Raw genomic sequence first — 27134 nt, forward strand, 5'->3', positions numbered from 1 at the left:
TTCACAGGGTGTTCTTCCCAATTGTTTCCGGTCTTTGTTGGTCTCCTTCCACTCTGAGGTTATGAGTGGACACAGAAGCCTCGAGTACTGCCTCTGTAGCGGCAAACACCTTTATGAGACCAAAATACTGATGGGTGACCTGTGGAGGTCAGCGAGGCAGGAAAGAGGACAAATTTAGCTACTAGAAAAGCTGTGTGGGGAAATGGGAGGATATTGTTGCTACACTTTATTATTTGGAGATGGGAGTGACTCATGGTGTAACAAATACCTAAAGAAGCAACAGCTTTTTATAGTATATTCATTGAGCTGTGATCTTTATTGGCATTTTTATTTCAAACTATAACAGTAAACTCCTTCATATCTGCATAAGGTGTAACAGCAGAAAATCTCAATATCCTGATTGGGGTTGTGGATTCATTGCTTGTAGTATTACCTCTGAAAAGAAACTGTATTTGAAAGGCAAGCGAGATTTTCTTTCTTTCATTACACAAATCATTCTTTCTGTTTCCATCTCAGTCATGGACTACATTCACTCCCGGCAGTCTGTATAATAATAAACCATAAAGCTTAAATTTGTAGCTTTCTGCACAGTGTTGCTCTTCACAGCAGCAACAGGCAAATTAAATTGTGTTCAAATGAAAACAAATGCGGTAGAAAATCCAGACTTCCATCTGTGCAAGACGTCATGTCCTTGGTGAATGTAAACGGCTATTCTACTGAATGAAAATTACTTTAAACCTCCAGCTGAAATAAACATATTTTACCTGTCTACACAATGGTAAAAAATATCGCAACTCCTTAATACAGACTGCCGTGATTTCATTGCTCTGTTCAGTGATGTCACATAGCGTTAAACCAAATGTCACCTAAACATACTGTATGTTGCACTTGCACATATGGCCATCAAGTTTATTATGAGGTATGGCAAATGTATTTTATTTTTTATCAAATATTTTTTCTGTTAAAAGAAGCATTACAGCTTCGGCATCAAGTCTGAATTTTCGTTCCTTTATTTGTTTCCGCTGTTCTTCTGGACTCATTTGTGAGCTTTTCATATCTGGTTTTCTTACTCACAGTAAGTAGAGACCTCTTTAACATTTACTGCAGACAAACTGGAATGCTTCAAACTGTATTTTCATGGTGCATTTCAGAACTGGTGTCACAAAGTGCCTTTTAAATTCGTGAAAAAAGAAAAGATATAAAGTATCAGGACAAACTAGAGCAAGGAAAGATCAATAAAATAACTGTAAAAGCATCTTTGTTAAAACAATTTATAACACTCAGGGCTGTGCAGCTGAAGCTGCTGTTGATTTGAACTGACCTTGTCAAAGCCTGAAATACACACCAGCTAAGTACATTAACCACGAGTCGTATTATGTTAGAAGATGTCCAACTTCAGCTTCTGCATTGGGACCTCTTATAACCTAATTAGCAAAACTTGATCTGTAGTATTAATTGTGGCCTGTTTGACCAAATGACTATTGTAAAACATTGGTTTTTAATCGGACAGGAAAAGGAGGGGGGAAAAAGGAGTCAGGCAAGATGAGACAAATGCATACAAGTCATAAAATGCTTCCTAACTTTCCCTCAGCTACAACAGTCTGCGCTCTTCATGGTTCATTATGCAGAGTGATATTCTACCAGCCTAAAGCTAACCTTAAACCCCCCCCCAAACACACACACACACACACACACACACACACACACACACACACACACACACACACACACACACACACACACACACACACACACACACACACACACACACACACACACACACACACACACACTATGAGTCTGTTTTTGAGCTGACTTGACTGCTCTGGCACTCAGTCTTGTGGAGCTGCACCCTGCGAACCCTCGCCGTTCAGCTACTGGAGCCATTCCCATGGAATCCCAGACATTTCAGGCATTTGTTAAAGCTGGGCCGGCGTTTCTTCACCGCTCTGCACGCTCACACTCATCATGGCCATTTGATTTAAAAATGACTCACTGCTGTTTAACAGCTAGTGTAGTCAAATGTTTCTTTTCATCTACCCCCGAAAGTTACATGCAAGTTTAATCCAGATGTTCTGGGAGTTTATTTCCTTTTTTTCCCTCTGTTAAATAAGAGGGATTATTTAACTTGGGTAAATCTTGTGTTGTCATTGCAGTCTTTTCTACCTGTTGCAGATTTTTAAACCCCTGTCTTGTTGAGTCTCACTGACATATGTATATGTGATTCAGGGTGCTGTGTGGTACTGCTGGTGTATGATATAACACGTCATTCCACAAAATGGCAGTGATGCATTGGAACCAGGTTCTGATATATTTACTGTGTTTGTGCTGGAGGCTGTAAATGAATGGAGAAATGAAAAGCATCATGCTATAGTGCTTTTGAAAATAGTGTTGTATGAAAAGGTCTCCGAATTATTTTGGCATCTTGACACATTAACTATCTTGGATGCAAACAGATTCTGGGAGTGTTTTGCTGCTGTTATGTTTTTACTCACTGTCGACTCATTTTCCACTGGATAATAAAGTACTGCACCTCTGTGGAAACAATACAGTCATGGTTAGAAGAACAAGATCGAAGAAAAATGTGGGTTTTCTTGAATTTATCAAAGCAAAAATGTTAAAACTTGCAGTCAACATGTACAGCATTTTCTTTAGTGCCCACAGGGTTAGCAATACTAGAAAAAAATGGTAGCTCTGCATACTGTAGATATAATTTCTTTCCATACTTGTCTTTTATCTGCGGTGTTAACACAGCCTGCAGTTCAGCCCAATACAGCTCAAAGGATCCTTAATTTTTATCACTAATGGCTTCACGCTGATTTTTTAAAAAATTATTTTGCGTGTAGTTAATGCAAACATGGCATACTTTACCATTTTAAATGACACTTGTAGAATAAAGTGATTTTGATAAGATATTGCAAATTGAATTTACAGGCTTAAAGTTTGACAGTTCTTCATGTTTTTATAGTTTCTTGAAATTCCAAATGGTGTAATTCTTAACTTTTTGCTTTAAAAAAACCAAAATGATTACATGCCGTCCCACTAACAGGTTTTTGGATTCAGAATGTAAAAGCCTGGGAGTGAGTGTTTCTCCTCACAAGTAAGTAGAGAATGGCAGTTACTACATCCAAAACACGGTCTTTTCATTTGTGTCTGAATAATAACTGACACTTCCTTTTTTGTTGATGATGATTTGAAGTGGTTGTCCTTGAGATAGTTGATTTTTGTTTTCTTCCTTTGTGGTGTTTCTTTTTATTCCGAGCAGATGGCCATGCACTGCTCTCTCATGAAGATCATTAACTTTTTTTATGGTCTGAATTTTCCAAGATTTTCTTTTCATTCCACACAATCTGTTGTTAGAACTGCTGGAAACATATGCACTCAACAGATACAAGCATCATAAGTAAAGCTCATTTTTATCCAAAGAGCAACAGTAACTGTGCTTTCATGACTAAATACAGTCAACTATAGAAAAAAGGAGGGAGGTGGATTAAAAAAAATCAGTGACTGGTAGTTGATTGGCTTGGATTATATCTCATTTGTGCATTACTTTGGGGAAAAGTGTACCCTTTGACAGCCTAAGTCATTTCCTAAATCAAGAAATTCATATTTCTTATAAAGGTGGATTAAATGGACCGTTAAGTGTGGTTCTGGTGTTTAGAATTTTTTCTTCCTGCTAGCATTTCTTTTATATTTCTCCTGCTGCCCTCTTAGTAAAAAGATCAAAACACTAGTTAATATTCAGAATTTTAAAAGGGGTGGTGTGACGTTGCATTAACCAAAATGCTTGTGATGTCATAACAGTTAGTCAAAGTCAACTACAGAGATAGTCATTATTTAAACCTTCCGATGAACCCTGGAAGGAAATGAAGATTCAAGGCTGAGGCGTGCGTCATTTGCCTGTCAAGCAGGCAGTGTAATTGCCCATCAATGGGTGCACAGTGTTTATCATTTCTATTCCAGTCACGGACAAACTGAACATCCTGCCTTCAGATGACAGTGGTAGCAAGGTGACATTAAAAACAAAAAGTGTTTTTCCATGTTGTTTGTGTGTTTTTGTTCTATTAACGGAGGCTGGGGCCCCGTAATGAAATTGTTTACGGATCCTGTTGCTCCCCGAGTCATCTAAACCAAGCCCTGCTGCTGCTGAGTCAGACCAGTTGACAAGTAGCTACCAGGAAAAAATGAGACAAATAAACCCCGATCATTAGCCATTGTTTTTTTTTTTTTTTATAAAGTCACCTTTACACAACAGTTGTAATCTTTTTTTGTGACATGCTTATTTTGCTTCAGTTTGAGTTGCATTGGTTGCAGGTTTGTGTGCTTTAAAATCTCATCTGTGTTTTGATGAATGAGTATTTAAAAGTCATAATATTCCTTATTAGTCAGAACTGATTTAGGTTTACACTGACTACTTCAGCAAGAAGAGTTAAAAGCTATTGTACAGTCTTTAAAAACAATTGAGAGTGTCAGAGCACAGACTAGGTGAACCTTTGTTTCTGCTAATTTGTCTTTCCTTGATTTAGGGTGCTATTCTTAGTGTATTTGTATTCTTAGTTATCAGCCATTCTTTCATTAATCCATTTTTTTAAAGTTATTTTTTGGCCTTATTGACAGGTACAGTTAGAGAGCCAGACAGAAAACTAGGGAGACAACATGCAGCGAAGGGGCGCGAGCAGGAATCGAACCCGGGCCGCTGTGTCAGAGACCAGCCCCTGTACATGGTTCGCCCGCTTAACCTGTTGAGCTATATGGGCGCCCTTTATTCCAATTTTTATTTAAATTGTTTAGCATGTCAAATGTCCAACACCATAGACATAAATGCCATCCCATTTTCCCAGAGCCCAAGTTTACAAAAATTTTTTAGGTTAGTTAATTTGCCCAACGGTCGCACAGAACCAAAGGATGCCCTTTTTGTGATAAACACACATGGACAAAATTGTTGGTACCCCTCGGTTAATGAAAGAAAAACCCACAATGGTCACAGAAATAATTTGAATCTGATAAAAGTAATAACAGATAAAAATTCTATGAAAATAAACCAATGAAAATCAGATATTGCTTTTGAACCGTGGTTTAACAGAATTATTTTTAAAAAAAAATAAACTCATGAACCAGGCCTGGACAAAAATGATGGTACCCTTAACTTAATATTTTGTTGCACAACCTTTTGAGGCAATCACCGCAGTCAAACAATTTCTGTAACTGTCAGTGAGACTTCTGCACCTCTCAGCAGGTATTCTGGTCCACTCCTCATGAACAGGCTGCTCCAGTTGTCTCAGGTTTGAAGGGTTCCTTCTCCAGATGGCATGTTTCAGCTCCTTCCACAGATGTTCAATAGGATTTAGATAAGGACTCATAGAAGGCCACTTCAGAATAGTCCAATGTTTTCCTCTTAACCATTCTTGGCTGTTTTTAGCTGTGTGTTTTGGGTCATTATCCTGTTGCAAGACCCATGACCTGCGACTGAGACCAAGCTTTCTGACACTGGGCAGCACATTTCTCTCTAGAATACCTTGAAAGTCATGAGATTTCATTGTACCCTGCACAGATACAAGACACCCTGTGCCAGATGCAGCAAAGCAGCATCAGAACATAACAGAACCTCCTCCATGTTTCACAGTAGGGACAGTGTTCTTGACATGCTTCATTTTTGCGTCTGTGAACATAGAGCTGATGTGCCAAAAAGTTCCAGTTTTGTCTCGTCTGTCCATAGGACATTCTCCCAGAAGCTTTGTGGCTTGTCAACATGCAGTTTGGCAAATTCCAGTCTGGCTTTTTTTATGATTTGTTTTCAACAATGGTGTCTTCCTTGGTCGTCTCCCATGAAGTCCACTTTGGCTCAAACAACGATGGATGGTGCGATCTGACACTGATGTACCTTGACTTTGGAGTTCACCTTTAATGTCTTTAAAGGTTGTTCTGGGCTCTTTTCTTACCATTCGTATTATCCGTCTCTTCGTTTTGTCATCAATTTTCCTCCTGTGGCCACGTCCAGGGAGTTTGGCTACAGTCCCATGGATCTTAAATTTCTGAATAATATGTGCAACTGTAGTCACAGGAACATCAAGCTGCTTGGAGATGGTCTTATAGCCTTTACCTTTAACATGCTTGTCTATAATTTTCTTTCTAATCTCCTGAGACAACTCTCTCCTTGGCTTCCTCTGGTCCATGTTTAGTGTGGTACACACCATGTCACCAAACAGCACAGTGACTACTTGTAACCCTATAAATAGGCCAACTGACTGATTACAAGTTTGTAGACACCTGTGATGCTAATTAGAGGACACACCTTGATTGAACATGTCCCTATGGTCACATTACTTTTCAGTCTTTTCTAGGGGTACCATCATTTTTGTTTTCATGAGTTTATTTTTAAAAATAATTCTGTTAAACCACAGTTCAAAAGTAATGTCTGATTTTCATTGGTTAATTTTCATAGGATTTTTATTTATTATTACTTTTGTCAGATTCAAATTATGTGTCTGTCCATTGTGGTTTTTCTTTCATTAACTGAGGGGTACCAACAATTTTGTCCACTTGTCTAGGACTTGAGCTAATGATTTTATGACCAACTAATGTTTTAATATTAAATCAAGCATTTTGGTAAATGCCAAAAAATACTAATAAATTATCATTATATTTTAATTGAGTTAAAGGTAACATGTTTAATGTGCTGTCTAATTGTTCTGCTGAAACTATTCTTTTTACTATCTCAGCGAAGCAGGAAATACTTAGACTTAAGATCCAAGTAATCGTCTTTTTGATAGGAAAATTTAGATTGATTTACTTTCTTTCCAGTGGTTTATAAAATGGGTTGCCTCAAAAGGTTAAAGATGGCTCATAAATAATTTAATTCATCATATCTACTGATTTGTTGCATGTCTGCTTTGATCGTGTTAAAAAAATAAGGCATGGTCAAATACATTTTATGTTACACAAATACAGGTATTTGTAAATAACTCAAAGATTAGAAAACCCCGAAATGTGAGACATTAATCTATTTCAGTCAGCAAAGCTCAGGGTAATTCAAGTGATGGTTTGAATCATTAAGTGACAGTTTGTCATTGTCAATGATTTTTTTCTCTTTTACAGAGAAATTAACATTGTGGCAGTTGTCCAATATTCTTGTATACAATTATGTCAATATCAATATCAAGGCATAAATATCATGCGCTCTAATAATTCTTTGATTACTGATTCTATATGAAGCCAGCAATGAATCTTCAATTGTCAGGATGTGATTTTCTTTTAAAGGAGCTGCAGTAGGCAAGACATGTTATAAGAGCGGAAACTCTATCACATGTGTTCGTCAGTAATATAGAGGAAACCAGGCCGCTCTGTATTAATGGCATTTGTACGTATTGGTGTACAGACAGGAGTCATGACTGTCTGGCATGAGGTGAAAGCAGAATATTAATGTGCTGTGGGTTTAGTGTGGTCTTTGTATTTTGTTGAATGGCTTGTTAAAGGTTGTGATGGTATTTAATATATAATGTTATTACTCTGCCAAGGAATGCAGCGGGAGTAATGTGACATTCAGTGTACATTTGTCTGTCTTTTTGCAACATTACTCAAAAACGGAATAATGGATTTGGATGAAATTTTCAGGGATGGTCAGAAATGACACAAGGACCAAGTAATTACATTTTGGCAGTGATGCGGCTTATAGTCTGGATCCATGGATTTGTTAAAGATTTCTGTGTCTTTGCGAGATAGCGGAACGGCATCACTGTAAGTATGACAACAAGTGAACAATATGTCAGCAGCCTGCAGACGATCGGACTTATCGGGACTTGCCCTTTGGAAATCATACGCCTGAGCAGCCTTGGCGGAGTCCTGTGCTCTCTGAATGCTTTTTCTCTGTACTTTTTGATTATATGGTTTTAGGAACTTTTGTGTTCTTGCAATGTGGCACTACCTATGACATTTTTCCTCTTGGAGGATTTTGCTCAGAGATACCATTCTTTATGCACTGTAATGTTAACCAGGTTGTTTGCACACATACACAGCTTGTGGTAACATTAGTTAGGGCAATGTGCACTGTGTTTACGGTTTACTATTTAATCAATTTACCAAAAAATAGATTTCAAAAAGTACATTTACATAATTTTCAAAACTATTTGCCAGATAAATACAGCATAATTACATCAAGCAAAAAAAGAACTCTGAGCCATTACTTCTGATGGTTTACTGAAAGCATTGAGAAATGTTGTTGCAGTAAAGGAAGTACAGGTTCAGCACTGCATACCATTTGGTGAACTTGCACCAGCAAGTCTCTTCTTACAAAACCTGCATGTGGCCAACAAAAACAAATGAATCAACCAGTACGGAATGGCCTTTGAAAATAGTGTATTTTAATAATTATTATTACTATACAAACCTGACTTTCCATAGCTACCTTAGTTAACCCTTTGATACGCAGTGTGGGTCAGTGTGGGTGTGGGTCATTTTCCATAGGATTTGGATCACTTTTGACCCATGTTGTGCATCAAAGGGTTAAAATACATTCTCCATATGGGTATATTAGCTGCATTAGGAGGCAGTTATTGAGCACTGGGTATTGGTTGTCAAATTTGGGTGCTGGATTGGATGTAACATTTACCTTTTGTGCTGAAATAATTAATCTAAGATCCCCTCTGGTGAAAATCTTTTTTTTTTTTTTTTTTTACCTTGTTAATATGAACGTATTGTGTTTTTTTACATCCTAAAAGGCACATCATTAGCATATGAGCAGAGTCATGTGAGCTGGTGTGCTTGAGCTGCAGTGAGTGAGGAGTTGTGGATAGAGAGAAAGGCACAAACTTCATGAATCAGTGCATTCTAGAGCAAGCAGTACTATAGATTTACATGTGAAGCATTTTTAAGGCAGGAAGGGATTAGTTTATGGAAGAAAAATCACTCTTAAATGTCTCGTCAGCTGTAAGCAGTGAGTGCCAAGCAGGCTGTCATAATTCAAAAATGAATCATTCTTTGTGGTTTATTCAGTGCTCAAGTTGCTTTTCTCTTACTCTGTTAGTTTTGTTTCAATTGTCAGAAGTGTGGAAACATGAAAAGATGGTCATTTTCAAAAGCAAGATTGTTCTTCCTTAGATTCTTTTCTTCTTCTTCAGAGAAATCTTTCTTTCATAAGAAACTAAATACTACCCTTGTCATGGCCGTGGAATTTTAATGACCAACTAGTGCACCACCACGCTCCTGTTTGGCATTTTCTTGAGGCTAACATGATCTCAACGCAAAAATGACTGAATATGGTGTGGTTTCATCACTTTCATAAAAGGAACCTGGAAAAAGTCATGTCAGAGTGATTTCAGGTAGGTTTGCAGTTGATAAGTACAGAAGCTGTTAATTTTACGCAGAAATACCTGAGTTTTAGAAGTTCAGTACAATCCTTCTTGCTTGTTCAAATACAGTACTAATTGTTGACTGCATTTTAGTGTTGGTAAAATGCCATGCTAAAAGGTAAAAGACAAAATAAGAAACTCCTGCAGTCTTGCAGAGCTGTCCAAAACAGCGGACAATGACCTGTTCTGAACTGTGTCCACCCATGAGTGTGATTCTTCATGCCTTTTCGACACCCCACGTTGTTGAACCCTGGTGGTGGCTGGCATGCGGTACAGATCTTTTTCTTTACCTCCCATTTCCAAGTTGGCACCATCCACACATTGTGCATTCATCTCTGTCACACATGGGGCCTATAGCAGGGTTGGGCTGTTGTTGCTGTCCATTTTGGGCCTCAGGGATTGAGTGTCTCATTGTATAGCGCTGCCCCCTCATCCAAGCGAAACCTCCACTAATGAGATAAAGAGTGAGGCATTTCTGCAGCATTATTCCTCAGCCTTCATGTGATCCTGCTGTACTTTGTACAAACCGCATGACAAGAGATCAGACAGGACCTGACCTGTCTGCCAGTGGAACCAGACTAATAAGGACAAGGAGACTTTAGAAAAAAAAATGTAGCCAATCATAAACAGATCTAAGTCCAACTACCCAGTACTTGCATCTCAAAACCCCCCATTGATTTATTGTTGTCAAGTGATTGTACAAATGGATGATAAGCGGAGATGCTGACAAGACTAAACTCAAGCTGAGCATATCGAATCAACACAGAAAAAAGACCTCTGCTCTTCAAAAACTCTTCCAGCTTGAAGGTTAATGAAAACAATAATAAAGAGACTGGGCATGTATTTAGAGATTTGCATGTTTTAAGGAGAATGAATGACAAAATTTCCTAGCAGCCTGCTCAGCGTCCTTCTTGCTCTGGGAGATCAGAGATGGCTTGGGGTGGCCCCACTCTCATAGGTCCTCAGGGTCTTGACCTTGAAAGCGTTTTTGACAAGCACATAAGAAACAAGTCTATTGCCGTCAGTGTGGTCACTGTTTTAAATATTGTGGAAGCCTGTGTGATGTCTGACAGTGAATAATAATACTAATTTAGGATCAATTAACTGCAGTAATTTCAACTCTGCCAAGTCACCTACTGTAAAAGCGAACTCTGCAAATCTTTTGGACAGTGAGGATTTTGTTTTAGTGTTTCATCAAAGTGGTTGCTTTCTTATTCTTGGAGGTGGTATCCAGTGCATGTGTGCTCAACGTCAGTTACTAAAATGGATCAACTTATGTTTGTCATTTTGTTTCTAAAAAAAATCTGCATTCAACTAAACAAGAGCCAATGTGGGGCTGTAACTAATTATTGAATAAAAGAAATTCCTGAAAGCAACATGTACAACATTTTTCCAGGTGTGCACAAATGTTACCAATACTGGGAAAAAATGGTGGCTCTACATAGATTATATATGTTAGTACTTAATTTTTTGATGTCTCTGAAAACACTGCCTGCAGTTCACATAAATTCAGCAGAAAATCTCTTGATTTTTCTTGTGTAAATTGATTAAAGCTAAGTCACTAATGGCTTCACAGTTGTGGCTTTGATTGAATTTTTACTTTTTAAAGTGCAAATTTTGCTAAATGCAATCATTTTTGGCAAATTTTAAGCTTAGATTTCCTCAAAGAACATTGAAACTGTGTTGTTTTTTCAGTTTTTTACAGTTTATTGCTCAGATAAATGGTGTAATTTTGGAGAGCGCAAGAAAATACCTTGCCAACTGGTTTTGGGGTTCAGAATGTCCAACTGTTGAATGTTTTAATGTATTCTAATTTTTTAAAAATGAGAAATATTTACCACAAATATGTAAAGCCCAATATGACAGTTTTTACTCTGCTAAGGAGGCAGAGCCTCGGCTGAGTTATGTGACAATCGACGTTGGTTTGTCTGTCTGTCTTAGCAACATTACTCAAAAACGGATTCATGGCTTTGGATGAAATTTTCAGGGAAGGACAGAAATGTCACACTTGATTAAATTTTGGTAGTGATATAGCTTATAATCTGGATCCACGAATTTGTTCAAGATTTCTGTATCATTGCGAGATAGCGGCACGCCGTCACTGTAACTATGGCAACAAGTGAACACTACGTCAGCTGCCTGCTGACGATCACATGATTGCGATCCTACTACAAATCGACCGCTGCGGACCACGAATTTTTTAAAGAAAAAATCATATGACTGAGCAGCCTTGGCAGAGTACTGTGCTCTCTGAGTGCTTTTCTTGTTTCAATTATTTATATTGATATAAACACAAAAGTGGCAATGGATCACATTACAAAAGCCAGATGCCAAACCTATTTAATTTTGCTCTTCAAGCCATAAAATGGTCTGTACTTATATAGCGCTTTACTATACCTGAAACGATACCCAAAGCACTTTACATTATACATCACATTCACCCATTCACACACTGATGGCGGAAGCTGCCATGCAAGGCACTAACCACGACCCATCAGGAGCAGTTAGGGGTTCGGTGTCTTGCTCAGGGACACCTCGATATGAGCTCTCCAGGCCAGGATCGAACCGGTAACCCTCCGGTTACAAGACAACCACTCTACCCACTGAGCCATGCCGCCCCCATAAAGAAAAAGAAAAATAATGAATCAGTTATTAAAATAGTTATTTTTGCAATATTTCATTGTATAAAAAGACAATAATGCTTGCTCTAATTTAAGAAGTCCAAATGTGTGACCGGTACTTGCCTTTATTTTTGTTATTTGTCAGTAAGTGAAAAATGGCTGTCATAGGTTCTGAAAGCCCAAGATGACCTGTTCAAATGGCGTTTTTTCAGACCAACAGTCCAAAACCTGAAACTATTCTTACATGAAACTGAGAAATATAGGAAAATTTGTTCATTTGAGCGGCTGACCACAGCAAATTTTGCCTTATCCAATAACAACAAAAAAGAGAATAATTTTCCGTCTAATCTAATTTCTGTCTAATCCACTTAACTATTTCAACTTTAACACAGATCTAAACATAACTTTGTGGTTTTGCTGAACAATAACTTTTAATATGTTGTATATAAATGTAGTCATTGACATTGATTATACAATAATTAAAAGGCTGCAATACATGTTGCTCAATAATAATACACACTCTTTCAGAAGGAAAAACATTGTCATCATCCATCACCATGAATATGGACTTGGACTTTAAATTTAAAATAACTGCCACTGCATTTGAAAGAGAAGTTGTCAGTTGTTCAAACTGATATTTCTGTCTGGACGGAAATGTTTCCAGACCCATTGAAATCTGTAAGAGCTCTCCATGAGTTGTCGACATGATGAGACATGATCAGTCTGCAAAGGCACCAAGCTATTCAGCACTTTACTAAAAGCACGATTGTCTCAGTTCGAGTGTGACCCCATTCTAACAGAACACACACCACATTTCTTTCAGTGGGGAATTTCTTCTATTTGTGAAACATATATGTTCATAAAAAGAGAAATCCAGAAATATTTAATTACAGCTATTTGTCCTTTAGTATAAAGGCAGTTGATTTGCAGTAATGAGGAGATGGAAACAGTGGAGCTGTGCAGCTCACTTTCCGTCAGCTCCAGCCTGTTTTTGTGTGGTGTTTGGGATTTTGCTTAACTTTCCTTGCTGCCGCTGTCTGACCGTCTGGGAGAGAAGATTGAGGGTCACAAAGGGTTAATCTGTGCGCCTGTCTTAGTTGAAGATGGGAGAGGCGAGTTGAATGGCTAGCTTCCACAGCTAGCCAACACATTGGCTAAGGCTGAGGGTGGATCTGCTGCTGGGCCTGTGCTCCGGCATGGAGCCCTGCTGGAGGATCAGGAGTCAGTGAGAGCAGACAGCAAAGCTTTTATTCTGTGTGTGTATGTGCGAGTGCATGCATTTGAGGAGTAAGTGAAGGGCAGCTTTTGAAATTAACTATGGAGATGGAAGGAAAACATCATATTAAGGAGGAATTACTACTTTGTGACAATTGTTCTGTTTGTCAAGCCTTTTTGGCATAGATTATTTAGACCAGAAGAGTGACGCAGATAAAAGGTGGTTATATCATTTGTTTTTCTTGCAGTGTGCCCCCTTTAGCTTCCCTCTCACACTGCCATTCTCATATTGCTGCTGCCCTCCCCACATGCACACTTTTCATGCGCTTCAAGAGCTTAGCTGTGTTAATGTAGGAGGACAGGGGGTCCATGTTGTTTTGTTCATTTAATGGCTGACCTCATGACACTAATGTAGCCAAGCAGTTTTGGGTGCATGCTCACCTAATCACCCTCAACTACTAGAAAAATTGTTGCAGATTATTCCAATTCACTTTATCCTTTGGTGCAAATTTTCCTTTACCTTCACGGTTTTGGTTTATGTGGCTGGATGTTAATTCAGACTCTCGTACGCACGTCTTTATGGTCTGACGTGTAACCTGTCCCTAACCTCAGCGGCTCATCTACCTTGCTGAATGGTTTTAACCTAGAAGGTAATCTCAGTGTGCAGGTCATTCTGCTGTATTTACCTCTGAGAATCCTCCATCTACCTTTGCACCCTTTGTCCTCACACTTACATTCAGGCAACAACAACATGCACATAAACTCTGGTACACTTGCACACCTGCCAGGCCCCAGAGCCTGATGTTATGTAATGGGCTGATTTACAGGCATGCAGACGTAAGTGTAAACAGCCAACTTACAGACTTCTGTCTTTGTCCTCAGCGGATCGTATTTCCACCTCAGAACCATCACTGAACTTTACAGATACTGTATCTTTCTGACAGTGTTTATTTGATCAAAAGACCTTGTGTTCCATTTTGGTAAAACACAGCATATAGTTAATATTTGCTAAGCTAGTAAAGATGATTTAGAGCTTATTATACTGTACTATGCTATTTATCATTTACTATGAGTCATTCGAATAATGTTAGGAGATTTTTTTATTTTGATATTGTTGATTACGAGTGATGTACAACTGTTACATCAGCTGCAAGGCTTTCGCTTAAGATCATTGCCATTGTTAAATGTTGTCTTTGTTTAAATTACAGAAGATAGTGAAAAATGTCTAGAAGGTTCCCAGAACCCAATTCAATGAACTCGGTTGCTGTACAGCTGAAGCAGAAACCAGTGACAGACTGCTGTTTTTGCTTGATAAAAACATAAATTATTGATGTAATGTCACAACTGTTCTCAATTAATCCTCCCAAACACATTTCACCACTAATCAACGAGACACTTTGATTTATTATTTTCTCTGTCTAAAAGAGAGATTGATTACTCTTCATATTACATTTTCACTTATCTAAGTGTACAGATCTTCAAAGTAGAGGTAGAGCCAGTGACAGAGGGATTTGATGCTGCAAAAAGAGCATAAACGTTGTGATACTCGTGAGTTCTGAACACAGTGTGAGGTGATAGATGTGGGATGCAATCGTTGAAGGGTGCCACTGGAAAAAGTCACTGGACAGGCTTGTTGTGGTTTTAGAATGTTTGGAAACCTCTGATCTATCAGAAGAAGCCTGCGTTATCATAGTGTCATATTTCCCAGCACCTCTGTTGCCCATTTAATGCTTCCTTGGTTTATTGGATGAGCTTGGACTCTGCAAAGCCTTAATAAGAGCAAAAAGAGTACCAATCAAAGCCACTTTGGACCTGTCTTATTGGCAAAATACTGTACACTCTAAATGCCAATTTTTTCCCCTCTGTCTCACCTTCAAGCCTCCTGAATAAGTGTCTATCTAGTGTTGGATCCCTGCTGTTTGTGTTCAGCATGCTTATTGGCTAAAGACAGATGGTCTTCTGGGCTGTTGGCTTGTGCAGTGAGAAGGGATTTCACTCCTACTGACAGGGAGGTTTAACCATGCGATATTTCTGTATACTGTCATTGGGGACCGATTAATATCACCTCTGTCATCTGGGGAACTGAAATAATATGTTAATGTTTGTATGATGATAAGCTCATGCTTCCTGTGTTGCTCTTCCTGCACACATTATTTCCAAGACTTAACCTGTTCTTTGACTTGTTTCACCTGTATTTCCTCTGCTGAACACCATCCTTAACGTCACCTTTTTCTTCCTCTCTCCCCTGCAGTGTGCCCAGTTCAGTGCAAACACCGGGCATGCACCAAGGATGGCCAGTGCTGCCACGACCAGTGCCTGGGTGGCTGCCTGAAGCCTAACTCCGCCAGTCACTGCGTGGCCTGCCGTGGCCTCCAGCATGAGGGCAACTGTGTGGAACGCTGCCCCAAAAACCACTTCACCTACAAGGGCTGGCGCTGTGTCTCCTTTGCTTTCTGCCAGGATCTGCACAACAGATGTAAGTCGGAGAAGGAACGCAGCAAGAGCCCCGACTGCCACGAGTACGTCATCCACAACGCTGCCTGCATCCCTGAGTGTCCCTCTGGCTACACGACCGTCAAGTCCTCCTCGTAAGTGGACACTCTAGTTGGTCTGATGGGTTCTTGATGGCGCATAGGAACGGTGCTGGATCAGTGACTCAGCCTTAGTATTCTGCATGCATGCATTCATATTAAGGCAGTTATGGGCCTTTACATGGGAGCTTGTGACGCTTTGATTCACCTACATGTGTTCAATTTCCCTAAAAGCTCATCTACTTCTGTCACATTTCTGCATGCTTTTATAATATGAACAAAGCCTTAACCCTGTGAATGCCAAATCCTAGTGCTAGGTATAAAAAAACAGTACCTTAAAAATTATTTTCAGTGTCAATTTTACAACAGTACAGAAGTTCAGCTTATATGACATGCAGTTATGTCAGTAAAATTGTTCAAATAAAAACATAACATCATGATATTTCAGCAAAATCACTTTATGCTACATGCATTTTTGAAAAATCATCAAAAAAAACCATATGAGTAGCCAGGTTTTATAAAAAACTAAATATTCTGCACTCCTCATCACAAACAAAAAGCCATTCATGACTCTAATACGACTAACAGTCACATGACAAAAATTCAAGGACTTTTTTTCAGCTAAACTGCAGGTTGCGTTTGCACAGATAGAATGGTATTAACAGCTTAAAGATGTAATTAGTAAAATATCTATATTGTGTAGAGTAGCTTGGAAAAATATTGTAAATGGTGATTTAATTTTTTTTTTATTTTTGTTTAAAAAAAAAAATTTAAATAAATTAAACTTATTTAAGGTATCATAAGTGTGTCATGCTGTGCAAAAGGGATTTTTGAGTTCTCTGTGCTTCTAGCAATGGTTGTGCTGTTTTTATAGAGATGCAGGATTTTGTATCACAGTGCATAATGAGCCCTCAGTGAGTAAAAATGTGACAGGAGCACAAAACAAATGTGCTTGGGGTTCAGAGGATTAATTCATAAATCAGTTTTTATTTGCCACAAAATAAATAGATAATCATTTAGTTGATGTATTTCACACAGACAATTTGGACAAAATGGGAAACCTAAATTGTTTCACAGTTTTAATAACACAGAAATGCAACAAATTAAAAGTCATCATTTTATGGAGGGGACAATCAGTAACAGTCAAAGATGTAATTCGGTAATCCAATGAGAAAAACTGTATACCAAAGTCAACCCTTTATCTTCCCACCTAATGACAAAACAAACGCAAGGTAGAATTAAAAATTGTCCCATCTGTGAGAAATGCTGAGTCTTGCATGGATTACTGTCACACCCTTGTTCCTGTCACTGTGTTTATAGCAGAGAATGACAATGCAAGGGCTGAAGGTCCTCCTGCTGAGCCTAGATATTGCTCTGTGTGTGTGTGTGTGTGTGTGTGTGTGTGTGTGTGTGTGTGTGTGTGTGTGTGTGTGTGTGTGTGTGTGTGTGTGTGTGTGTGTGTGTGTGTGTGTGTGTGTGTGTGTGTGTGTGTGTGTGTGCGTGCGCGCAGACAGCTAGGTCAATGTGGTGCAGCACAGTAGAAAGGCCGGCGCATCTGTGTTTCTGAATTTGACTCAGTATCCTACATCTTTCTGTCACTCACTGCACAAAAGTGATGCTTGTTTACCAGCTGCTCGTGTCTGCATTGCAGAGCTGCAGGCAAAAGCATACACTTAGATGTGTTGTTTGTCTTCTTTTTTTTAGCTGTGTAATTTACAACCAATGCTGGGAACTGTGTAGTTGCATCTGAACAGCCTTCCTACCATAAAGGAAGCTGTTGTACTTGTGCTGACCTGCAAGTGACCTTTATCACCTCCCCTTTGACACCTTTGCAGGGTATGACAGGACTAATGATGAGTGTGGCTGGGCCTGCAAGCACAGACACTCAGAACAGGCATAGTTGTTCTGCTTGGGCAGAGGCTGAAAAACACAGCTGGATCTTTCAGGACTTGTTGTCTTTTGTGACACCATAACTTGCTAGTTGACTGTGTAGTGGTTCAACATCACAAGAGTGAAAGAAAGATTTGAAACAGATTGTCAGTGCCATGTAGCACTAGGCTTTCACTCCCTTGGCTCGCAGCAAAGAAATAGCATGTCTGTTTGACAAGCAGCAATGTCCAGGCAGTCTGTCACTGACAATAGTGATGACAAGCAAAAGTGTGTTTCAGCAGCGTTATACGTATTTGACCTTTATTAATCCAGGGAGGATTTGCCAAGCACATAATCTACATCTGAACAACATGGAGCTTCACATTCATGGAGTTGTATGATGTACATACATACCTGATAGGTTACTAGCGAGCAGATATTGCTCCAGTAGAGCACATGGAGGTAAAGTACTTTGCTTGAGTGCACCACAGCAACTGTTGAAAAAGGACAGAGGGCTACTGATTATTTAATTTGTGGCTTAGGTCAAAGGTTTTCAAATAGGGGCTGAAAAATTAATTGAAATATCATTAAAACGGAAATATTAACAGGTGCAATGTCAAGATTACAGGAATGGCGTGTTTTGAAAAAGTTGAAATGTGGCACAAATATCCTCCAGATGTAAGGGAAACTTTATTTGGTACAAACTGCAGAAAATATGGCATAATCATTTGTTTATCTTTTTTTGGCAAAGTAAATCAGTCCCACTACAATTCTGACTCATACCACAGGTGCACTATCAGTCAAAAGAATTGCTGTGTGTTTTTGTGCACATTGTTCAGCCCCAGTTTTAAATCAGAACAATATATTAATTTATTCAATTTTTTAAAAAAAATGTTGTCACTAGTATAAATGTTTTGACTTGTTTTGATTTTAACAGACATGAAATACAAAACATAATTTTTAAGTTTCTTATTTTTGCAATGTTTTTCTTGATTTTTTCCTGATTTCTAGATCAGGAAACTATTTTTCAGTACAGCTGCATTTTTGCAATACTGTCTTCTATGATACAGATGTTTTTTTTTTTTTTTTTAAATTCAGTAATTTTACGTACTGAGGCACTGATCAAGATGTGACAAAAAACAGAAAAACAGGCAAAGGCATTTATAGAATTACAGATATTATACTGGCTATGTTTATGTAAAGATAAATACCATCATATACATATATTTCTTGGGAGAATTCAGTATCACAGTATATTTGTTTATGTTTGTTTAACTGCCTTTTGCAGTTTAAATCTTCACAGTAATGCAGTGGTAAATTGAGTCAAAGGTAGATCTTAGTGCATGGATTTGATCACTTCTTGCCAGGGATATGAGTTGACAGTCCAGCTGATCTAAACCTGTAGGCTACTGTTGAACTGTTGTGAACCCAGTTGTATGTGTATTTCAGCCTTTTCACTTTGACTCTCTATTCCCCTTTTTGGCTCATCTCTTGTCTGTGGCATCTCCCCGCATCGCTGGCTTTAAACTAAACCGTGGAAATGAAAGTGCTTTGAGGATAAGCGATGCACTCTGAGGCGTTATGAGCGTCTAGGTTAGAAGTGCAGATGTGGCACTAGAGAGGTAAAAAGGTCAAAATAGTTAAGGCACATTATGAGCCAGGTAAAGAAACAATACCCATAAGCTTCTTTTACTTGCATGATATAAATTCAGTCATGTTGGCTTTTGAGCTATTGTTGCGGCTGGTTTTGTTGTTGAAAGCTGTTAGTCTCATTTACAACTCCAACATGGCTGCAGTTCACAAAGCATACTTTATATTGTCAAGTTTTTATAGTTTTCATTTGCAGCCACTCAGTCCCGTTATTTGGCATTCACAAACAAGATGCCACATTCTTCTGTAATTGACCTGCTTGCTCAACTGTTGCTAAGCAAAGGCATTTTCACTGCATACGTCAGCCAACGGCAAAACAAACTTAGGACACCCAGAGCAGACAGTCCATCATTGTCTAACCATTCCCTTAATCGCCTCACTTTCAAACCTTATGAAATGTTCTCTACAACTACTGTCTCTTCTAGAAGATGTCTGCTGAGTGCACCTTGTAAATCTCAGAGGCTACAGAGATTGTTTTACCCCATCTAAGAATGCAGTTGCCACATTATGAGTGTGGGGATTTTACACACCACGTTTCAGGAAACAGGTTAATATGGTTGGCACACAAAGCTGCATCCTCATATCTGTTATGAGAACAGACTAGAAAGCATTATGTAAGCCAGGTTGTTTGACTCAGAGGTGAAGGTGAAGGGTTGGGTTCAGTTCTTTTTCAGTTAATTCAAAGCAAGAGTTCAACCTGACAGTCATGTGTTACTGAGCAAGGCTTCATGGTATTCACAGTTTGTTCTAATGCTCCAAAACTTAAGAATAAGACCTTATTTAAAGGTTATTTGTGAGAGGTGTGCTGCAGAGAATCATAATCCAGCTCTTAGCTTTTTACCATCTTACAAGATCTGAGTCTTTTGTACTCAGATCTTGCACTTTAGTACAAGTACCAATACCACAGTGTAGAAATGCACAGCAACAAATAAAAATCATGCATTTAAATTTATACTTGAGTAAAATTACAAAAAATGTTTGCATCAAAGTATGTTTTAAGTACCAAAAGTAAGGTACTTATTGTGTAGAGTGGCATGTTTCAGAATAATGTGTATTGTTGATGTGCTGTATTCATCATTTTAATAATTAAGTTGGTTAATGTGATTTCCCTAATTCATGTAGTTTGTCTAGTGGGTATCTTGGAGTCAGCACACTTTTTTCTCAATCTACAGTATTACAATTTTAAATTACTTGTTGTCTATAGTCCAAAAATCTGCAGATTATAAGGTTTGAGTATCTCTGTGCAGAGAAGAATCTGGAAACACTAATACACTTCAAAATATATTTCAAAGCTACATTTTTTTTTCTGATCAATATCCTTTTCTTTTGTTTTGTAGGCTCAACTGCACTCCCTGTGCAGGGCTCTGCCCTAAAGTGTGTATGGGTCTGAAAACAGTGGACTCCGTCACTGCTGCCCAGGCTTTAAGAGGCTGCACTGTTCTCAACGGGAGCCTGGTCATCAACCTGCGTGGAGGAAGTGAGTGTCTGTGGTTTGTTTGGTTGAATCTGATTACAGTGTACAACAGATCAACTCAGCAGAACAACAAACAGTGAGATATTGACATTACACAAAACCAGGAAAACACATCAAGAGCTGCAGTTAAGCAAACAACAAAGCAGCATATTTAAGAGGAAATGAAATAAAAGCTATGATCAACTTGATCATTATGAAAAATGGAAACATCTTAAAAATAACACACATGAAATTTGAGAGCCCAGACAATGCAAAAAAAACAAAAAAAAAAAAACAAAAAAACATTCAGTAGCTGCATAAGTTAGCTTAGTTTACAGGGATGATAAATTGCTTTTGGTCCTTGGTATGACGAAAGGACAAATAAATCATAACTTCATTCATCTAAGTTGTACACACATTCAGTAATTCTGTCCGAAGGCAAAAAAGCAAAAAACACAGGGGTGCACAATTCCCAGTTCATTTGCAACATGACGTCCGTGCTTATGTTAAATGCTGTGATAAAAATATTAAAGCTGACAGTGTACTGAAAATAAAAAACTGAAAACAGACAGCAGAGAACACTTTGTTGCCAGAGAGCAGCTGCATTTTGTACTAACCATGCTGTACAGTCAGAAGTCACTGTAAGGGCTTGTGTCTTTTGGTTTTCTGTAGACAACATAGCAGCTGAACTGGAGGCCAGCTTGGGCCAGCTGGAGGAGATCACTGGCTACCTGACAGTACGACGTTCCTACGCCCTTGTATCACTCTCATTTTTCCGTAAACTCCGTGTTATTCGTGGAGAGGAACAAGAAATCGGGTGAGACTCAGTCTTCTTAGCCTCTTTACAGCCTCCTCCTGTAATTATGAGTTAAAAGCAGGACTGACCTTTTGGAAATGTCTTTCTGTGGTAGCTGTTTTTGGTTAGACTTTCCCAAATCATACATGAGGCTTCATTCAGATGAGGTGGAAGACGCATGTAGAACAATGGGCGAGGACAGGATAGTCACATGATGCAAATTGAAGGCTAGCCCTGCTCAGATATTTTTCTACTCATGTTACTCAAGAGTCTTTTTATACTCGCAGCCAAATGTCATATATCATGAAAAATATGTTCATGTTCTTTTCCAGAAATTACTCGTTCTATGCCCTGGACAACCAGAATCTGCGGCAGCTCTGGGATTGGTCCAAACACAAGCTGACCATCCTGCAGGGACGCATGTTTTTCCACTACAACTCCAAACTTTGCATGTCTGAGATCCGCAAGATGGAAGAGGTGACAGGAACCAAAGAGCGGCAAGTCAAGAATGACATCGCCTCCAAGACCAACGGAGACCAGGCCTCATGTAAGAACCTCAGCTCTGCATACATGTCAGATGTAGCAGGAACACTATGGCAACCGACAACACAGAGTCATGCTCGGTACAGTTGCAAACATACTCATAGTTATTGTCATGATGGTCATTTCCTGGTCTTGTGTTTGCAGATGTCCTCCTGCAGACCTTTTACTGACATTGTTTAACTAGGAACAACCAACAGAGAAAAGCCCAGATAACTGTTAAACATGGCAACATAGTGATATAGATGTAGTGCTAATTCTGTCCTTTTCATCCAGGTGTACAAGTCAAATGACATGTTGCAGGGATAAAGTAAGTTTTTATACAGATAGAAGCAATCTGTCTTCATATGTTTTGATAGGTTTCCTTCATTGAAGTGGCTATAATATTTTTTTTTAGATGAGCGTATTACTTGAAAGGTTTGAGCTAGAGCTGATACTTGACTTTTGGGGTCAGTGGCAATACTAATTTTTAGGGCTGTTAATGTCTTTTACAAACTGCTTAGCAACTTACTGATAAGTGTTCGCTTGACTCCGCATCACTGACTGCTCAGGTGCAGATAGTGCTGAGAGTATTGCAAACAATGGAATTGGAGCTGCTCTACAGGACAAACTGTGTGATGACACAATTTCTGAATTAGCTCTTGGATCTCTTTCTGCATTATGTTCTGAAAAGAAAACTTTTCATATTGATGCATATCAGACAACATATCAGCGGACACTGATAGATCTGTGATAGGCTAATATCAGAGCTAAAAAATGTGATAGTTACTTGCATTCAACGTGGGCTCCTGTTTTGTTCCGACATCTCGAGTCTCTCTGTAGCTGTGTTTCCACATAATTGTCCAGTGATTTTGATGCAGTCTTTTCAGTTGTTGCAAAATAATTGACAAAAACTAAGAAGGAAATGCCACTGGAGAAAATGTGTCTCTTGAGGCAAAATGAGAGCATGATTACTCCATCTTCTGAGAGCTTTTTCTGCTGATAGCTGTTTTAATTGATTGATGTCTTTTCCTTTGTACTCTCAGGTGAGAACCATGTGTTGAAGTTTACTCAGATTCGAACCATGAGCGATAAGATAATGGTCAAGTGGGAACCTTTCTGGCCTCCAGACTTCAGGGATCTGCTGGGCTTCATGGTACTCTACAAAGAAGCGTAAGTTATTCTTCTCAGTCAACCGCAGTCTGTACCCGACAAATGCTGTCTTCAGCTTCTTAAGTACTTTATAGATAAGAAAGAGCTGAGTGGAAGAATGCAGATGAGTGTGGACATCAATTCCTGCCCCACCAATTCATCAAGGCAACCTATAAACATCTGAAAATGATGTCTTCTATATGATCAGATACATTTGTGGAAGGTTTCAGATTTATTATTTATACTGATACATCAGTTGATATGACCAGGCCACATCCTCAGCAATCTTTGTTGGCCCCTCAGAGGGTTTAGATCTTTGACCCTTCACACATTGTACCTCAGGTTCAGGTAGGTTTGCCCACATAGCTAACTGTGTTGTTCTCTCCTGCCTTACAGGAGGGCTATTTTCTCTAATGGATTTTAAAATGTGGGTGTGCTTTTAGGTAAAGTAAGTTAAAAAAAACAAAAAAAACCCAAACATAATGTATAGCTTGCTTTCACTTTTTAACCCTCTGAACCGTGCTAAGTTTCTTTTTGTTCATAGCTCATTTTTACTAACTGTAGGCTTGTTTTTCACTGCAATATAAAATCCTGCACCTCTGTGGAAACAGAACAGCTATGGTTAAAGGTAGAGAGAACTCAAAAATGTGCTTTGTGCAGTATACCAAAGTTATAATGTCATAAATCAGAAATAAAAAAGAAACGGCAAAAGTTGTTGAAAATTCCTTTATTCATGGCTCCACAGGTATTCCCAATACTAGAAAAAATGTGTTACTTTACATATTTTAGATGTGTTTCTCCTTTCTTTCTGTAATTGTGTCCTGTCTGCTCTGTGTGAACACAGTCTGCTGCTCAGCTGAAAAGTCCCAGAATTTATGTCATGTCACAGTTGTGCCAAAGAGCGTAGCATTTTTTGGTTTTTCTGAAATTTGGTTATTGAAAACACTTTATTATTGGTAAATTGAGACATCCAGGAAAGTATGGTTTTCATTCAATGTCCCAATTTTCTAGCCCAGATTTGATGAAGTTGTCCGACAGAACTTCATGTCACAGTTAAAAAGAAATTCTTCTATTTTATCTGCTTCTAAAGTTTTAGATGGTAAATGGTATCATTTTGGCAATTTTTGGGGGGCATTTTCCTTTGACTGTGATGTTTGTGAGCACTCTTGTAACAATGCCAGACTGGCAATGGACAAAAAAAAAGATTTGTTTATAGCAGAGCCAGAAGTATTGTTTTCTTTATTCCATGCATTCCTCGATATACTGATATACATACTGTATTACCCATAATGCTACTTGATCACTAACCGTTTGGGCAAATATTTAGTAGGACACTAGTAGCAGCTCATATAGCAGCCTCAGCCTCAAACAGACATGAAAATGGGCTACAGAGTTCTAATAGGCTCACCTCACTTAAGGCAGTTAATCAAACTTTGCGCATTTGCCTCTAGAGCTGTGTGAAGGATTTATATGATTTTCCACTTCTGCAGAATGTCAGCTGACTCTGTAAAATTGGTCATTTGGGTGTGATGTACAAAACTACATGAATCCTTCTGTAAGAGGGTGTTCTATATTTAGAGATTGACCTCCAGAGCTGTCACCTGCTAGCTGCAAATCAGACTATTAGGATGTGGGATAAAAAAAATAAATAAAAAAAAACAGCGATCTGGACATTTATCACATCAAGTCTGTCAAGCAAGCATTTATTTAGCACCATAGAAGGCAAAAACTTGTGCATAAGGATCTGGGTGATTGGACACAACACACTACATCATCACAATAATAAATATGAACTTACCAGTTCGGTTCTGCTATGTATTTTACAAGTAGATTATGCTTGTTTGAATCTGAAACTGAATGTACTTTCTCAAGTGAAAGACAGTTTAGGATGACATAAAACAAATGTTTCATTTGTATATTGTTACCGCTTTTTTTTTTATTTATTTATTTTTTTTACAACAGACCTTTTCAGAACGTAACTGAGTTTGATGGGCAGGACGCCTGCGGCTCCAACAGTTGGGTAATCGCTGATGTGGACCCTCCACGTCGAGCCACTGAGGGGGACAAAGATCAGTTTGAACCTGGTCATCTCATCCTGCCTTTGAAGCCCTGGACGCAGTATGCAATCATGGTGAAAACCCAGCTCTCAGCCTCTGATGAGCACCAGGTCCATGGAGCTAAGAGCGAGATCATCTATGTTCGCACCAACGCTACCAGTAAGACTTTTATATATAGTGTTGTGTTGGATTTAGAATCAATCTGTGAGATCATATTCAGCTACGGGAGATAAATAACCAGTAGCTGAATATATATTTTCAGAATCTTGTAACTTTTCTACAAAAGCTGGAATGATGCTTCTGCAAAGAAGCATGCAAACGTTTCAACGTTTCAACCTAGAGAGGGGTATTATAGGTAACTGTGACCTTATCTGAGTTGTTATTTTTTAACTCCTGCTCCCACACTTTTCTGTATTGGTTCATCATCACCACTGTAATATTTCTAATTTTGTCCAAAGGCAAATGGGTTAAGAAAAAAGGCTGTATGTACAAAATGTTTCATCCACAAGTTTTAGTCATGGTCTTACAGATAAGCTCCTATTTTAATGAATCTGGTGTAACTGTAGCTCAAAATATGTATTTTTGCTTTAACTCTATTTCTGTACATTCCATGCATGCAGCTGCTCATTATTGTACATGAAAGCATTCTGTGTAGCACATTACCTGCAAGTCAGCTAATGTGCTGCTCATGCTGCACCTTCTGTGTAGGCGTGGTGTTAAATCCACTACCTTCCCAGCAACAAACACGGTGAGTGACTAGCTAGTTATCATAAAGGAGCATTTAGCAGCCAAGGAGCCAGATGGCCATAAACATTCCAAGTCCAAGTACCTAATGCTACAACTCCATAACTGCTGGATGTGTATATAAAATGCAGTGTTCAGAGCTTGTTTGCTGCACCTAGGTGACCAACAAAACAGTCGTTGCATATGTGTTAAAATAAACCTGTCCCGACAACTGGAAAATTATAAATATCGAATTTGATAGTTGGACAGGCTGAGAATCAATCAGCACCTGCAGAAGACTTTTTAAACACTCTCTAGTGACTATCCAAATGCTCCTGTACAACACCAGTGGAAACCATGTCAGAGCGTGAATATTAGCAGCTTCTTAAAACATCAGGTTATGGTTAGCTCCAGGTTATGAGTTGTTAAGATCTCATAGTGGGAAAGGTCAGTGTCTTCTTCGGTACAAGAATTCAACTATTTTTAGGGTCATCCTGTGGTGTTACTATCATTGGCAGGTGATGTCAGTGTTGTGTGTGTCAGTCTCACAGCTGCCAAAATGTCCTTGGCACAAGAACGGGGAAGAGGAAGACAGATGGCATGATTTGCCTAGGGTGCCACTGACCTACTGGACACTGCCTTGTGTGAGGTGTCTGCATCAGTCAGTCACGCAGCAATCATAAAACTCTTCACCAGTACCTCATTGTTTTTTTGCACCCTCAGTGTCTGTCATGTGCAGTTTGGGTTCATCATAATTAAGATGCCCTGTCTAGCTGGCTTCCTTTTAGACAATGTACATTTCCTACCTGATGAACCACATCAAACATGGCATATCTCGTTCGCACGAAACAGGCTTCCAGCAGATACGCGTCAGTTAGTGACGGGTTGTTTTTACCCGTCTGACTGCCACTCCGGGTTTCTGGTCTGTGTCATAACTAACTAGCATACCTCATCAAAATGGCAAAGCTGTCATTACAAATAAGCTGTTGCTGATGAAACCTAGTCTGACAATGTAGTCCGACCAGTGTTGCATCGTCACATAACAAGGACAACATAATCACACTGTGGCAACAAAGCTTAGGCCTCTGATTCTCCTCAGGCTTCAATCTGACATCCCCACCCACCACTTCTTCCTCGTATACATCTTTCTGCTCACATATTCTTCCCGTAGCATAGAATGTCAACATGTAAACCTCATTTGACT

At 38.9% G+C, this 27134-nt stretch overlaps 1 protein-coding gene across 1 annotated transcript in view; it reads left to right on the forward strand.

Moving 5' to 3' along the window:
* insra (insulin receptor a) overlaps positions 1 to 27134 on the forward strand; it is a 71637-nt gene that overhangs the window by 16293 nt on the left and 28210 nt on the right. Inside the window, exons 3-8 of the mRNA XM_023265620.3 lie at positions 15432 to 15768; positions 20568 to 20707; positions 21356 to 21500; positions 21812 to 22026; positions 23045 to 23171; positions 25113 to 25366. Of these exons, the coding sequence (XP_023121388.2) occupies positions 15432 to 15768; positions 20568 to 20707; positions 21356 to 21500; positions 21812 to 22026; positions 23045 to 23171; positions 25113 to 25366 (1218 nt within the window). The remainder of the gene's footprint in view (positions 1 to 15431; positions 15769 to 20567; positions 20708 to 21355; positions 21501 to 21811; positions 22027 to 23044; positions 23172 to 25112; positions 25367 to 27134) is intronic.

This window comes from Amphiprion ocellaris, chromosome 10, assembly GCF_022539595.1.
Source record: "Amphiprion ocellaris isolate individual 3 ecotype Okinawa chromosome 10, ASM2253959v1, whole genome shotgun sequence".
Classification (NCBI taxonomy): Eukaryota; Metazoa; Chordata; class Actinopteri; family Pomacentridae; genus Amphiprion; species Amphiprion ocellaris.